The sequence below is a fragment of the Podarcis filfolensis genome (assembly GCF_964270895.1).
Source record: "Podarcis filfolensis genome assembly, chromosome: 3".
NCBI classification, from domain to species: Eukaryota; Metazoa; Chordata; class Lepidosauria; order Squamata; family Lacertidae; genus Podarcis; species Podarcis filfolensis.
Genome location: NC_139606.1, coordinates 119,760,718 through 119,774,332, shown reverse-complemented (window position 1 = coordinate 119,774,332; position 13,615 = coordinate 119,760,718). Strand labels below are relative to the sequence as shown.

Genomic DNA, 13,615 nt, shown 5'->3' with positions numbered 1-13,615 from the left:
TCCAGGCAAAACGATGGGGGTGAAGACGCTCCTTCAGGTATACAGGACCGAGGCCGTTTAGGGCTTTAAAGGTCAGCACCAACACTTTGAATTGTGCTCGGAAACCTACTGGGAGCCAATGTAGGTCTTTCAAGTCCGGTGTTACGTGGTCCCGGTGGCCACCCCCAGTCACCAGTCTAGCTGCCGCATTCTGCATTAATTGCAGTTTCCGGGTCACCTTCAAAGGTAGCCCCATGTAAAGCGCGTAATATACACAGGCAACCTTACCTCTTAGCACCCCCTGGAAATCCCCCTGCCCCCAGGGGTCTCTACCGCCGCTGCATTAAGCTGAACCAACACCTACTGCCAAGGGGATTTAATTGGGCACAAACAGGCCATGGCGCTGTGCAGACCCACAAATCCAAGAGGAACCATAGCAGGAAACAAAAGACATGCTAGTTTTGAGGCTGTTAGTCACCAATTGTTCTTAGAGGCCTCCCTGGAGGCACCTTGTTCTGATCCGACTCCCGCGCCCCGACCTCGGCTATTCATTATCCCTCTGAAAAGCGGCACCCAGCTTTTGTCGAGGAGGGACAAGGCATTGAAAAGGCATCTTTGGCAGGCTAATTGCAGGCGGAGATTGTGTGCAGAGTTGCGGGGAGCACTGCCTGACAGAAGCGCTCCTTGGGTGGCGAAATAAAGGGGTGGGTGGGGAAAGGAACCCCCTGCTGGGTTTTTTCCGAAAGCGCCAGGAGCGGAGAGAAGCTCGGTTCGTGGGAAGCAACGTTCATCTGGCTCTGCTCCTCGTAACTAATCCTTCGGGGAGGAAGGAGTCGCCCCCGTCGAAAGGGAAAGGAAGGTGCTCTTTAAATGCACATGCCAAACGAGGCTGCAATCTCCTGCCAGGGGTTGGTTCACCTTCAAGGAGTCCAAAAGGGACACTCGCACCCAAAACTGGTTTGGCACAGATCTTCCAGCAAAAAATAGAACCAGAGGGAAGGAAGTACTCAAACTGGCTTCCTCAAGATGACAGAGGCCACGCCTCCTCCTGTGGGTCTTTGCTGCATAGAATTGTAGCGCTGGAAGGGAACCCAGGGCTTATCTAGTCCTCTCCCTCGCAACACAGCTGAAGAATCCCTTGCAGATGGCCATGCAACCTCAGCTTAAAAACCTCCAACGACAAAGTGTTTTCCCCCTTTCGATGGAGCCCATTCCACTGTCGAAAAGCTCTTACCACCAGAAAGTTCTTCCTGATGTTGAGTCAGAATTTCCATTTTCGTAATTTAAATCCATTGGTTTGGGTCCTCCCCTCTGCGCCAGCAGAAAATAGCCTTGTTCTCTCTTGCTCCCAGCAGAAAATAGCCTTGCTCCATCTGGTACGCAGGCTGAGACCCTATCTGCCCGCGGACTGTCTCACCAGAGTGGTGCATGCTCTAGTTATCTCTCGCTTGGACTACTGCAATGCGCTCTACGTGGAGCTACCTTTGAAGGTGACCCGGAAACTACAACTAATCCACAATGCGGCAGCTAGACTGGTGACTGGGAGCGGCCGCCAAGACCACATAACACCGGTCCTGAGAGACCTGCATTGGCTCCCAGTACGTTTCCGAGCACAATTCACAGTGTTGGTGCTGACCTTTAAAGCCCTAAACGGCCTCAGTTCAGTATATCTGAAGGAGCGGCTCCATCCCCATCGTTCTACCTGGACACTGAGGTCCAGCACCGAGAGCCTTCTAGAGGTTCCCTCATTGCGAGAAGCAAAGCTACAGAGAACCAGGCAGAGGGCCTTCTCGGTATTGGCACCCGCCCTGTGGAACGCCCTCCCACCAGATGTCAAAGAGAACAACAACTACCAAACTTTTAGAAGACATCTGAAGGCAGCCCTGTTTAGGGAAGCTTTTAATGTGTGGCATTTTAATGTATTTTTAATCTTTGTTGGAAGCCGCCCAGAGTGGCTGGGAAACCCAGCCAGATGGGCGGGGTAAAAATAATAAATTACTATTACTATGACTATTTCTATTATAGAACCAGAGAATCTTAAGAGTTGGAAGGGACCCAAGGGTCATCTAGTCCAACCCCCCCACAATGCAGGAAACTCTGCTAAAGCATCCCTGACAGATGGCTATCCCACTTCTAACATTACTGATATTAATATTACTGATATTTTCAAGAGGAATATTACTGTTGCAGCTGTTAGACTGGTTTTGCTGTCCCAGGGCTGTGGAAGAGATAAGGAAGTGCTGATGACTTAAGCAAATTATCTTTTTTTAAAAAAACCCAATACAATTTCTTACTTTTATAATAACATGAAAAAGAAAACAAAAAAAGTTCATAATCACAAATTTAATTCATACATCTTATTTTTTCTTAATTAATTAATTAATTAATTTTTACCAACAACCAAAACACAACCAGTGAAAACAAACAGTGAAAACCCACAGGGAGCTGATACATTGGGTATACATAATCAATAATAACATATTCAAATCAACCATATGTACAATTCTATATACCTTAACACTCCTCCCTCCACAAGGTTTATTTAACTTTTAACATTTTAATTGCCCCAAATTGTTCAAACCTGCCCAAATAATTCAATTAGTTTTCTCAAACCAATCCTCCTCCTTCTCACTGACCTTAAACCCTTTCATTTAATGTATCTTCACAGTTAGATATTCTAAGATTGTAATATTTTTCAATTTTTTCCTCCATTGGTTCACCCGTAGCTCTTCTGCATTTTTCCAATTACTCACTATAACCTGTCTGGATACAATTACCATCAATTTAACCCATTTACATTCCTCTTTTGTTTTAACTCCGTGCTACTCAGGCGAATAAGAACCATTAATTTAGATATTTCCACCTTCCTATCCACAATTCCCAATATTTCTATACCAATCTGTTTCCAGAATTCATACATCTTAATTGGCTTCCCTCCCCTCCCCCTCCTGGTTCCATTATTTTATACTTATTCATTCACATCTATAGAATCTTACATTCTTAACAGTCCCATTTTAACATCTTATTCATGTTGTTACAAGCGACCTTTAGAAGTTCAACTAATGTAGAAACATATACACAAAGCTTGCAATATATGCCTTAAACATTTCCCCTTTTTAAAACAACAATGTCCTTTTCTTTCTTGGGTTTCAAATTTTGTACTATGTCATGCATAGTTCTATAGTTTGTTTTGCCAATCTTCTTCTTCTTTGGCGGTAGCTTCTGTCAGGAGTTCAGCCTACACTCGAGTAGGACCCTGGCAGAGACACATGCCCGACTGGCATGTTCTCTCCCTCCTGGTCAAACGTTCGGGAGCTTCATTAGCTTTCTTCATCCTGAACATCACAGCGACCGAATATTAAAAACAATACAGCATCAGACATTAAAAACTTCCCTAAACAGGACTGCCTTCAGTTGTCTTTTAAAAGTAAAATAGTTGTTTATTTCCTTGACATCTGATGGGAGGGTGTTCCACAGGGCAGGCGCCACCACCAAGAAGGCCCTCTGCCTGGTTCCCTGTAACTTCACTTCTCACAGGGAGGGAACCGCCAGAAGGCCCTTGGCGCTGGACCTCAGTGTCCGGGCTGAACGATGGGGGTGGAGACGCTCCTTCAGATCTACTGGGCCTTTGAGGCCGTTTAGACTTTCCATGGCTCGGAAACGTACTGGGAGCCTGTTTGGGAAAGGCTGAGTAGAGGCCAGAACTGCAGGTAGGCAGCAAAAAAAAGTCTCTCTCTCTCTCATTCAGAATCCGGATGTCTGGGATAAAAGGTCTCCAAGGCGTTGTGCGGAAGACGGTGAACGACGAACTTCAGGCCAACATTTGGGACCCTCAACACATGGATAAGATTGTCCCTTCACTGCTCTTCAACCTTCAGCACGCGGAGGAGACTGAAAGGTGAGTAACTTTCCGCCCAGGGGAATCCTGGAGTGGGAATGCTGTCAGAAGAACAGCTAGATCAGGTATGCCCCCAATGGCACTCGAAGGGCATGTATGGGCACTTTCACGGAGGCATCTATCAAATAATTAAAGGAGAGGGGCATAGCTGTCAACTGTCCCTTATTTGGTGGGAAACTCCCTTATCCCAGCGCCGTGTCCCGCTGCTGTCCCTTATTGATGATGTCCCTTAAATTTCCTGGGTTTCAAAGGAAGGAAGCAGCTCCTCTCCCTCCCTCCCTGCCGGCCAGGGAGGAGGGAGGCTCCAAGTGTGTTGCTTGGCTGCGTTGCTCACCCAATAAGGAGTCTAAGAATGACTGGGGGGTGGAGCTTGCATGCCTTGTGTCGATCAAATCGGCCACTTTGCCTGGGGACTCGCCTTTGCTCAGCGCTTCCCAGCGGAGAGGTGACGGTGGTTTTCCTTGCTGCATCCCCTTTGCCGGGTTGCTGCGCTGTGGGAACCACCGCTTGAGGCTTCGTTTGGCTGCTGGCTGGGCTTTCTGATTTTGGCTCGGAGGGGCTCAGAAGTTGAACATACCTGTGCCCTGAAAATCCCTTATAGTGGCTGCTGATCACTTATTTTCGAGGCTGCTGGTCCCTTATTTTCAAATCTGTAAGTTGACAGCTATGGGAGAGGGGGCGTGGCTTGTGCTTTGCACATGAAAAGCCCCAGAAATGATCCTCAGCATCACCAGGTATGCCCAGGTAAGGCTGCTGCCAAAAACCTTGGGCAGCTGCTGCCAAAGTAGAAAATAGTGGGCTCTGTGAGCCAGTGGACTGTCTATCTCCAAGGCAGCTTCCTGTGTCCCCGTGAGCCCCAAATTTTCCATCCATCCTGGAGGTGGTCCTCTGCATCTCTGTGTGAGTTACTGTTCTGTCTTGCTTCTTTCCGATCAGCTTCTGCTGGGGGCAAGGTGGGAAGTTATCCTTCCGCATCTGTGCCTGGGGTGGGATTGCATTCACCCCCTCATTCCAGTGCAGCTGGGTCGCAGAATGACCCAGAGGAGGGTACCCGTTGGGTCTCTGTATGCTGGGTTTGATCCTGCCTCTTTCCTCTGAGGAACCACGACATATGGCTTGTGCAGCGAGATGTCTGCAGCTGGGTGGCTTCTTCCTGCTCCACATTCCCAAGAATATGTCCTTCTAGGTGCCACGTGGCTCTAGGTTTACGTCAGCAGGGTCTGGGTGGGAACATGCCAGTTTACTTGCGAGATCAGCTTATGCCAACTACACCCACTTGACTTCTTCGATCTGTGGAGCTGGCACTGCTGCAGGTGCCACCTGATACCGATGGACATTATGTAGGAAATAAATCTTTTATTGTGACAGCATTTATCCTCTGGAACTCCCTGCCTCTTGCTATCAGGAAGGCGCCTTCGCAGTAAACTTTTCAGTGCCTGCTAAAAGCATTTTTTGTTTAGGCAAGTCTACCCAGACGTGCAGAATATGGATGCCTGATTTAATTTGTTTTCAGTTTGGTTGAATAGAGCGTTTGTACTGATAATTTTATTGTTTTATTCTCTTTGGGGCTTTCTGTATTCAGAAGGGGCTTATTCAGGTGTCCTACGTGCCAGGAAATGAAATTCCTGCAGATCTGTTGTCTAAGGTTGTTAACAGAGAACAACTTAAGGTTTATTTACAGGGGCTGCAATTGGGTTGAATCACAGGTACTGCAGGTTACACGGAAAGGGGGAAGATGTTAGGATATGGTTCCGTTCCACCTTAAAAGGAACAGGCATGACTGTTGTGTGTCACAACAGCACAGTCTGCTGGGAACTTCCATTATATATTGCTTTTGCTATACTGCTGTTTGCTTGGACACGAAGGGACGCAGACATGTTTTTTCCTTTGTTCCTGAACTATGCCTAATAAACGCCTGTAAATAATGCTTACGCATGTCTCTGCCACTTATGTTGTAAAGATTTATTCACTCTGCTGATAAGAGCGTGCTCAGCTTGAACGTATTGGAGGCTCGAGTCATTGATTGATGCTGTTCCCAGAACCGGAGTTCTTCCGGCTGCCGGCCGGTGGCTGGAGCCAGCTGGGGGCCTGCCTGATGCAGCATCCCAACAGGGGTGTATAAATTTTATGAAATAAATGCTCCAGCCATTTGGAGGAAACAAAACTCAGAAAGAGCTGTGGCCGTGCATTTCTGCACTGTGCAAATCTCCAGACCTGGGTCTGAATTGAATCTGTCTTTGCTCTCTTCTCCTCTAGTCGTTCTCCATCTCCCTTGCAAACAACCGAGAAGGAGAAAGAAAACCCGGCCGAGCTGGCCGAGAGATGCCTGAGGGAGCTGCTGGGCCGGGCGGCTTACGGAAACATCAAAAACGCCATCAAACCTGTCCTCATGTAAGTCCCTGATAATCCTGCATCGTTCCCCGTTGAGCTTGCCTCAGTGGTCCCATCGGGGTGGGGGGTCGGTTTGCCTAACCAGAAGAGCGGGGGTTTGAGGGATGTGATACATAGATAGCAGTCAAGTACAACATTCCTTGTTTTCCTAGAGTGGACATGCCAGGGGATGTTTGGCCCAGCCAGTCGGAACTTCCTGTTTCCTCCTGGGCTGGAGCATGTGACTAGAGGTGGGCGTGACCTTACCTGTGCAGGTAACAAAAGCACAAGGCACGCAGCCCTCCTCCCTCTTTTTTCCATCTTCCTTTTGCCGTGTGAACTGGAGTGACTGCCAGTCTGCAGTCACTGGGATTAACCCCCCATATGGGGTAGATACACATGTATATCCTTTGTAACTAAGTCTGCCTTCAGGGATCCATCTGTGAACTGAATGTGTGAGTAAACTTCTTTTATATACAGTCATACCTCGGGTAGCTTCGGGTTGAGCTTTTTCGGGTTGCGCTCCGTGGTGACCTGGAAGTAACGGAACACGTTACTTTCGGGTTTCGCCGCTCGCGCGTGCGCAGACACTCAAAATGATGTCACGTGCATGCACAGAAGTGGTGACCCACGACCCGCACACACACAGATGTGGGTTGTGTTCTGCTCTGGATGTGAATGGGGCTCCGGAACAGATCCCATTCGCATCCAGAGGTACCACTGTACTTTAAACAAGATTACGGCATGTGTTTCTTCTTTTAAGAGGAATATAAGGGGACTTACCAGGAATCTAATATTAAGAGGCTTAAACAAGCCTGCAACCAGTTATTTGCTGGGCGTTTAAAAGGGGAATGTAAAACTCTGCTAAGTTATAAAACTTGCTAGCACCAGTTAGGAAGGATATTAATAAACAATATATCCTCTCCTGCCTGCCTGAACATTCCCACACGCTTTGCATTTGGTGGAAGCAGGAGCAACTTCAGGGGCTGAAACCACAGGCTCCATCCAGATTCAACACTTTATGGCTCATAAAGTACAAAAAACCTAATACTCTCAGCTGCATCAGTGCCAGTTTTTTTGGTAGCCACAGGAGGGGAAAGTCGTGCTCAGATCTCGATTGCTTTTTCTTGTTGTTGTTTCATCGTTTAGTTGTATCTGACTCTTCGTGACCCCCTGGACCAGAGCACACCAGGCACTCCTGTCTCCCACTGCCTCCCCCAGTTTGGTCAAACTCATGCTGGTAGCTTCGAGAACACTGTCCCACCATCTCGTCCTCTGCCGTCCCCTTCTCCTTGTGCCCTCCATCTTTCCCAACATCAGGGTTTTTTCCAGGGAGACTTCTCTTCTCATGAGGTGGCCAACGGATTGGAGCCTCAGCCTCAGGATCTGTCCTTCCCGTGAGCACTCAGGGCTGGTGTCCTTCAGAATGGAGAGGTTGGATCTTCTTGCAGTCCATGGGACTCTCAAGAGTCTCCTCCAGCACCAGAATTCAAAAGCATCCATTCTTCGGCGATCAGCCTTCTTTATGGTTCAGCTTTCACTTCCATACATGACTACTGAGAAAACCGTAGCTTGAATTATACGGACCTTTGAGGGCAAGGTGATGTCTCTGCTTTTTAAGATGCTGTCTAGGTTGGTCATTTACAGATAGGTAGCCGTGTTGGTCTGCCATAGTCAAAACAAAAAAATTTTTTTTCCTTCCAGTAGCACCTTAAAGACCAACTAAGTTAGTTCTTGGTATGAGCTTTCGTGTGCATGCACGTATCTGAAGAAGTGTGCATGCACACGAAAGCTCACACCAAGAACTAACTTAGTTGGTCTTTAAGGTGCTACTGGAAGGGAAAAAATTTTTTTAGGTTGGTCATTGCTTTGCTGGTTTCCCACAAATCCAGCTACAGGCCTCCCCATGTGTTCTTTCTAGGAACAGCTAAATAGAGCCTCCATGTGCAGAGGCAGTTGACATGGGATGCCGCAGGCAGACAGCAAAGGAAAGCAGAAACCTTCATGTCCTGCTCACGGACGCCCCAGACATCTCTGACCAGCCACTGTGCGAAGCAATGTGGAGGACCAGGTGGTCCTTTGATCTGAGCTGGCACTGTTATACTATAGGGAGTGGGGGAGCCTGTTGCCTCCCAAATGTTGGTGGACTACAGTTCCTTTCATTCCTGACCACTGGGAGCCTCAATAGCACCTGGACGGCTGCAAATGCTCTCTGTCACCACTTGGATATTTGCATGCCCCCCCTTTCTCTTTCACTGGATCTGCACACAGGGAAAGCATGCTATAAATTACCCAGAAATTAAATCGTTATAACAAAAGAGAAAGAACCCTATGGAAAACCGCAAAGAAAATTCTTTTGCTCTCTAGCGCCATCTGGTGTTGCATGTTTGTAACACATTCAAAACACTGTTTTCTGACTAATGTAGCTGAGTCCTTTGTCTCTCCCTCCGACCAGCTATTATTGGCTGGAATCTTTAAATCAATTTTCACATGAGAAAAGGCTAATCTTGGATACAGAGAAACTGAGCTAGCAGGTTTTTAAAAAAATTCTCAAAGAAAGAAACTGAATCGTTGGTCGAACTTTGAACAAGCGATAGATTTGTTTCTCTAGTTCAGGTGGTGATTTCCAGATTCCCAGGGAGAAGCTGATTTGTTTTCTGCTCCAAGAGCTGGCTGTGTGCATTACCTGCCTTTCTGCAACCACCTGCCATGGCCTCTCGCCTGGGACCAGGGACTATCCTCCAGATGGTCTGGCATGTGTGCGAGAGAGCAGGAAATCCAGATGTTTGTTGGTTGCCTGTACTAAACGGTGTCCTTTCCCTTCTTTCCCAAAAGCCACCTGGACAACCACACGCTGTGGGAGCCGAAGACGTTCGCCATCCGCTGCTTTAAGATCATCATGTACTCGATCCAGGTGAGAGTCGCTGAAAAGAGAGTGGGTTTGGGTTTCGCTTTGCTGAGGGGCAGAGCTCCTCTGCCCACACAAGCATACGTCGTTTCAACCCTGCGCGGTCCTGCGAATCCACCTGTTTCCTGGCGGACGTTTATAAAAGGATGCCTGGCATGCGAAAAGAGGGTAGAGAAAATTTGCCTCCCTCTTTTGCAACGCTAAAACTCATAAGCACAAGAAGAGTGACTAGTGGGGTGCCACAGGGTTCTGTCTTGGGCCCGGTCTTATTCAACATCTTTATCAACGACTTGGATGATGGACTCAAGGGCATCCTGATCAAATTTGCAGATGACACCAAACTGGGAGGGGTGGCTAACACCCCAGAGGACAGGATCACACTTCAAAACGACCTTGACAGATTAGAGAACTGGGCCAAAACAAACAAGATGAATTTTAACAGGGAGAAATGTAAAGTATTGCACTTGGGCAAAAAAAATGAGAGGCACAAATACAAGATGGGTGACACCTGGCTTGAGAGCAGTACATGTGAAAAGGATCTAGGAGTCTTGGTTGACCACAAACTTGACATGAGCCAATAGTGTGACGCGGCAGCTAAAAAAGCCAATGCAATTCTGGGCTGCATCAATAGGAGTATAGCATCTAGATCAAGGGAAGTAATAGTGCCACTGTATTCTGCTCTGGTCAGACCTCACCTGGAGTACTGTGTCCAGTTCTGGGCACCACAGTTCAAGAAGGACACTGACAAACTGGAACGTGTCCAGAGGAGGGCAACCAAAATGGTCAAAGGCCTGGAAACGATGCCTTATGAGGAACGGCTAAGGGAGCTGGGCATGTTTAGCCTGGAGAAGAGGAGGTTAAGGGGTGATATGATAGCCATGTTCAAATATATAAAAGGATGTCACATAGAGGAGGGAGAAAGGTTGTTTTCTGCTGCTCCAGAGAAGCGGACACGGAGCAATGGATCCAAACTACAAGAAAGAAGATTCCACCTAAACATTAGGAAGAACTTCCTGACAGTAAGAGCTGTTTGACAGTGGAATTTTCTGCCAAGGAGTGTGGTGGAGTCTCCTTCTTTGGAGGTCTTTAAGCAGAGGCTTGACAACCATATGTCAGGAGTGCTCTGATGGTGTTTCCTGCTTGGCAGGGGGTTGGACTCGATGGCCCTTGTGGTCTCTTCCAACTCTATGATTCTATTCTAAGCGTGCGATGCAGCCGGAGATTTGCTACAGACAAAAGAAACGGCTTCTTCTTCAGTGCACGGTTCAGCTGTGGAACTGCAGAAGGCAGTTGTGGGATGTGATACATAAGAAGCAGTCAACATTCCTTGTTTTCCTAGAGTGGACATGCAGGGGAATGTTTGGCCCAGCCAGTTGAAAACTTCCTGTTTCCTCCTGGCGGGCACATCCTTCCTTTGCATTTGACTGAATGTGGGTGTGACCTTACCTGTCCAGGTAAAACAAAAGGACAGGACATGCAGTACTCTCTTTGACTCCATCCGTCATTGGACCAGCTTTTTAGCTAGAAATGCTCTGTTGGCTTTCAGGGGCGCAGTTGTCCCATTCAGGACCGGGGAGTCCCCCACACCTGCCTGTCCCCTGTAAACATGCATAGGTAAAGGTAAAGGGACCCCTGACCATTAGGTCCAGCCGTGACCGACTCTGGGGTTGCGGCGCTCATCTCACTTTATTGGCCGAGGGAGCTGGTGTTTGTCCACAGACAGCTTCCGGGTCATGTGGCCAGCATGACTAAGCCGCTTCTGGTGAACCAGAGCAGCGCACAGAAACGCCATTTACCTTCCCGCTGGAGCGGTACCTATTTATCTACTTGCACTTTGACGTGCTTTTGAAATGCTAGGTTGGCAGAAGCTGGGACCAAATAATGGGAGCTCACCCCATTGCGGGGATTCAAACCGCCGACCTTCTGATCGGCAAGCCCTAGGCTCTGCCACACTAATATCAACTTGCCCTCATTTACCAAACCATTTGGTCTCAACTATTGCACTCTAACCCCAGTTACAACGGCAACCAGGCCTTCCGCAGGGACTGTTGACATTCCATTCCCATATCTTACTCCCATATCTTAGATGCTGGATTTGAACTCTAGCCTTAACTCAAAACAGACATAGGCAAACATCCTGGCTGGCCATTGGTGCCAGATAAGATTACTTGTTCACATAAGGGAAGCATAAGGGTTACAAAATGCAAGCATACAGGAATCATTCATCAATACATTCTGCCTAGAAGGTCAAATGCAATTAATATTGAAACCATTAGGAGAATGGTATTTAACACCTGTCAAACTAGCAAAAATGTATAGAATGAGCAGTAAAGCATGCTGGAAACATAAAGTGAAAGATGGAGATTTTTATCACATGTGCTGGACATGTGAGAAAATGGAAAAAAATGGAATATGATCTACAATGAACTGAAAAAATTGTTCAAATACACTTTCCCAAAAAATCCGGAAGCTTTTTCGCTGGGATTGATAGGAGATGAAATAAGAAATGCAGACCAGAGATTATTCATGTATGTCACGACTGCTGCCAGAATCTTAGTAGCCCAAAAATGGAAAACTCAGGAATTGCCAACATTAGAGGAGTGACAGACAAAAATGGTAGAATATGTGGAATTAGCAAATCTGACTCCCAGGATCTGTAACCAAGAGGAAACCAAGTTCAGAAGAGAATGGAGTAAATTTGTGGATTGTATAAGTAACAACTGTAGAAGTTTAAAAACTGTAGTAGGATTAAAATAAATCCTATGATGTGAATAATGTGTTATTAAGAATCTGCGAAAAATGAAAGATTAATATGAAAGCCTGTTGAGGGGAGGGAGGGAAGTCTGCGCTCGATAGAGCGTCGAGAAAATAAGTGGACATACGATGGTAGAATTTTACTGTATTTATTTTGTTTTGTTTATGGTAAAGAAAATTCAATAAAAAGCATTTTTTTTTAAAAAAAAGAAACCATTAGGACAAAATCGAAGTCTGACACCAACATTTCCACATCGTCACGATCTTACGTTCTTTTCTCTCCTCATCGCCTCTGTCCTTTTGCCCTTCCAGCCCCAACACTCTCACCTTGTGATCCAGCAGCTTCTAAGCCACTTGGATGCCAATAGCAGGAGCGCAGCCACGGTTCGCGCCGGGATCGTGGAGGTCCTGTCGGAGGCCGCCGTCATCGCAGCCTCCGGATCGGTCGGTAAGGAGCCAGGGTGCGACCCCCAAGACGGTGCTGACCGAGTGTTGCCCACTCCCAGCAGATAAATCTCTAGCCACCCACCTGCTCCAAAGTATAGCAGTGTCGGAAGAATTGGGACAGGCCAAAGAAAGCCATTCTTTGCGTGTTTAAACAGTGGAACTCACTGCTGCAGTTTAAAGCCACTATTCTTATGATATTATCACTGGCAAGGCAGTGATAAGTCAGAGATCAATCCCAGACAAATCACTAGGAAATTTTGGTGGGGAAGTTAGCCTGGAGAGGCATTTATAGTTATTTTTTATTCATTTATTGCATATCCATCCCAGCTATTTTTCCAAGGATCTCAAGGTGGTGGGTTTGGTTCTCCCCACCCCTCCTCACTGAACCCCCACAATACCCCTGCAAGGTAGGTTAGACCTAAGAGCTTGGTGACTTGCTCAAGGTCACCCCCAGTGAGGTTCGTGGGTATGTAGGGGCATATGAACTCTGACGCTCTAACCAATACACCACGCTCCCTGATAAGATCAGAAACTGGGCTAAAAGTAAGGAAGTGCAAGAATGGACTTAGTTGATGGACTATGCAGAATTAGATAAATTAAGAGGAAGGGTTAGAAACGTGCGGGATCAGAGATTCTTAGAGGACTGGAGTAAATATATGAACTACCGTATTTTTCGCTCTATAAGACGCACCAGACCACAAGACGCACCTAGTTTTTGGAGGAGGAAAACAAGAAAAAAAATATTCTGAATCTCAGAAGCCAGAACAGCAAGAGGGATCGCTGTGCAGTGAAAGCAGCAATCCCTCTTGCTGTTCTGGCTTCTGGGATAGCTGCGCAGCCTGCATTTGCTCCATAAGACGCATGCACACATTTCCCCTTACTTTTTAGGGGGGGAAAGTGAGTCTTATAGAGCAAAAAATACGGTATTTGAAAAGTAATTGTGATGAACAGATTTACGCTTCAGGATCTGTCCTTCCAGTTAGCACTCAGGGCTGATTTCCTTCAGAATGGATAGGTTTGATCTTCTTGCAGTCCATGGGACTCTCAAGAGTCTCCTCCAGCACCAGAATTCAAAAGCATCCATTCTTGGATGATCAGCCTTCTTTATGGTCCAGCTCTCACTTCGATACATCACTGCTGGGAACACCAGAGCTTTAACTATACGGACCTTTGTTGGCAAGGTGATGTCTCTGCTTTTTAAGATGCTGTCTAGGTTTGTCATTGCTTTCCTCCGAAGAAGCAGGCGTCTTTTAATTTCG

General features: G+C 47.0%; 1 protein-coding gene across 9 annotated transcripts in view; it reads left to right on the top strand.

Annotated features, from left to right (window-relative positions):
- The window catches only part of EFR3B (EFR3 homolog B), a 130,829-nt gene that overhangs the window by 90,076 nt on the left and 27,138 nt on the right, over window positions 1–13,615 (top strand). For all 9 annotated transcript variants that reach the window (XM_083605078.1, XM_083605075.1, XM_083605077.1 and 6 more), the window contains 4 exons: window positions 3,728–3,877; window positions 6,134–6,268; window positions 9,083–9,161; window positions 12,222–12,357. In XM_083605078.1, the coding sequence (XP_083461204.1) occupies window positions 3,728–3,877; window positions 6,134–6,268; window positions 9,083–9,161; window positions 12,222–12,357 (500 nt within the window). The remainder of the gene's footprint in view (window positions 1–3,727; window positions 3,878–6,133; window positions 6,269–9,082; window positions 9,162–12,221; window positions 12,358–13,615) is intronic.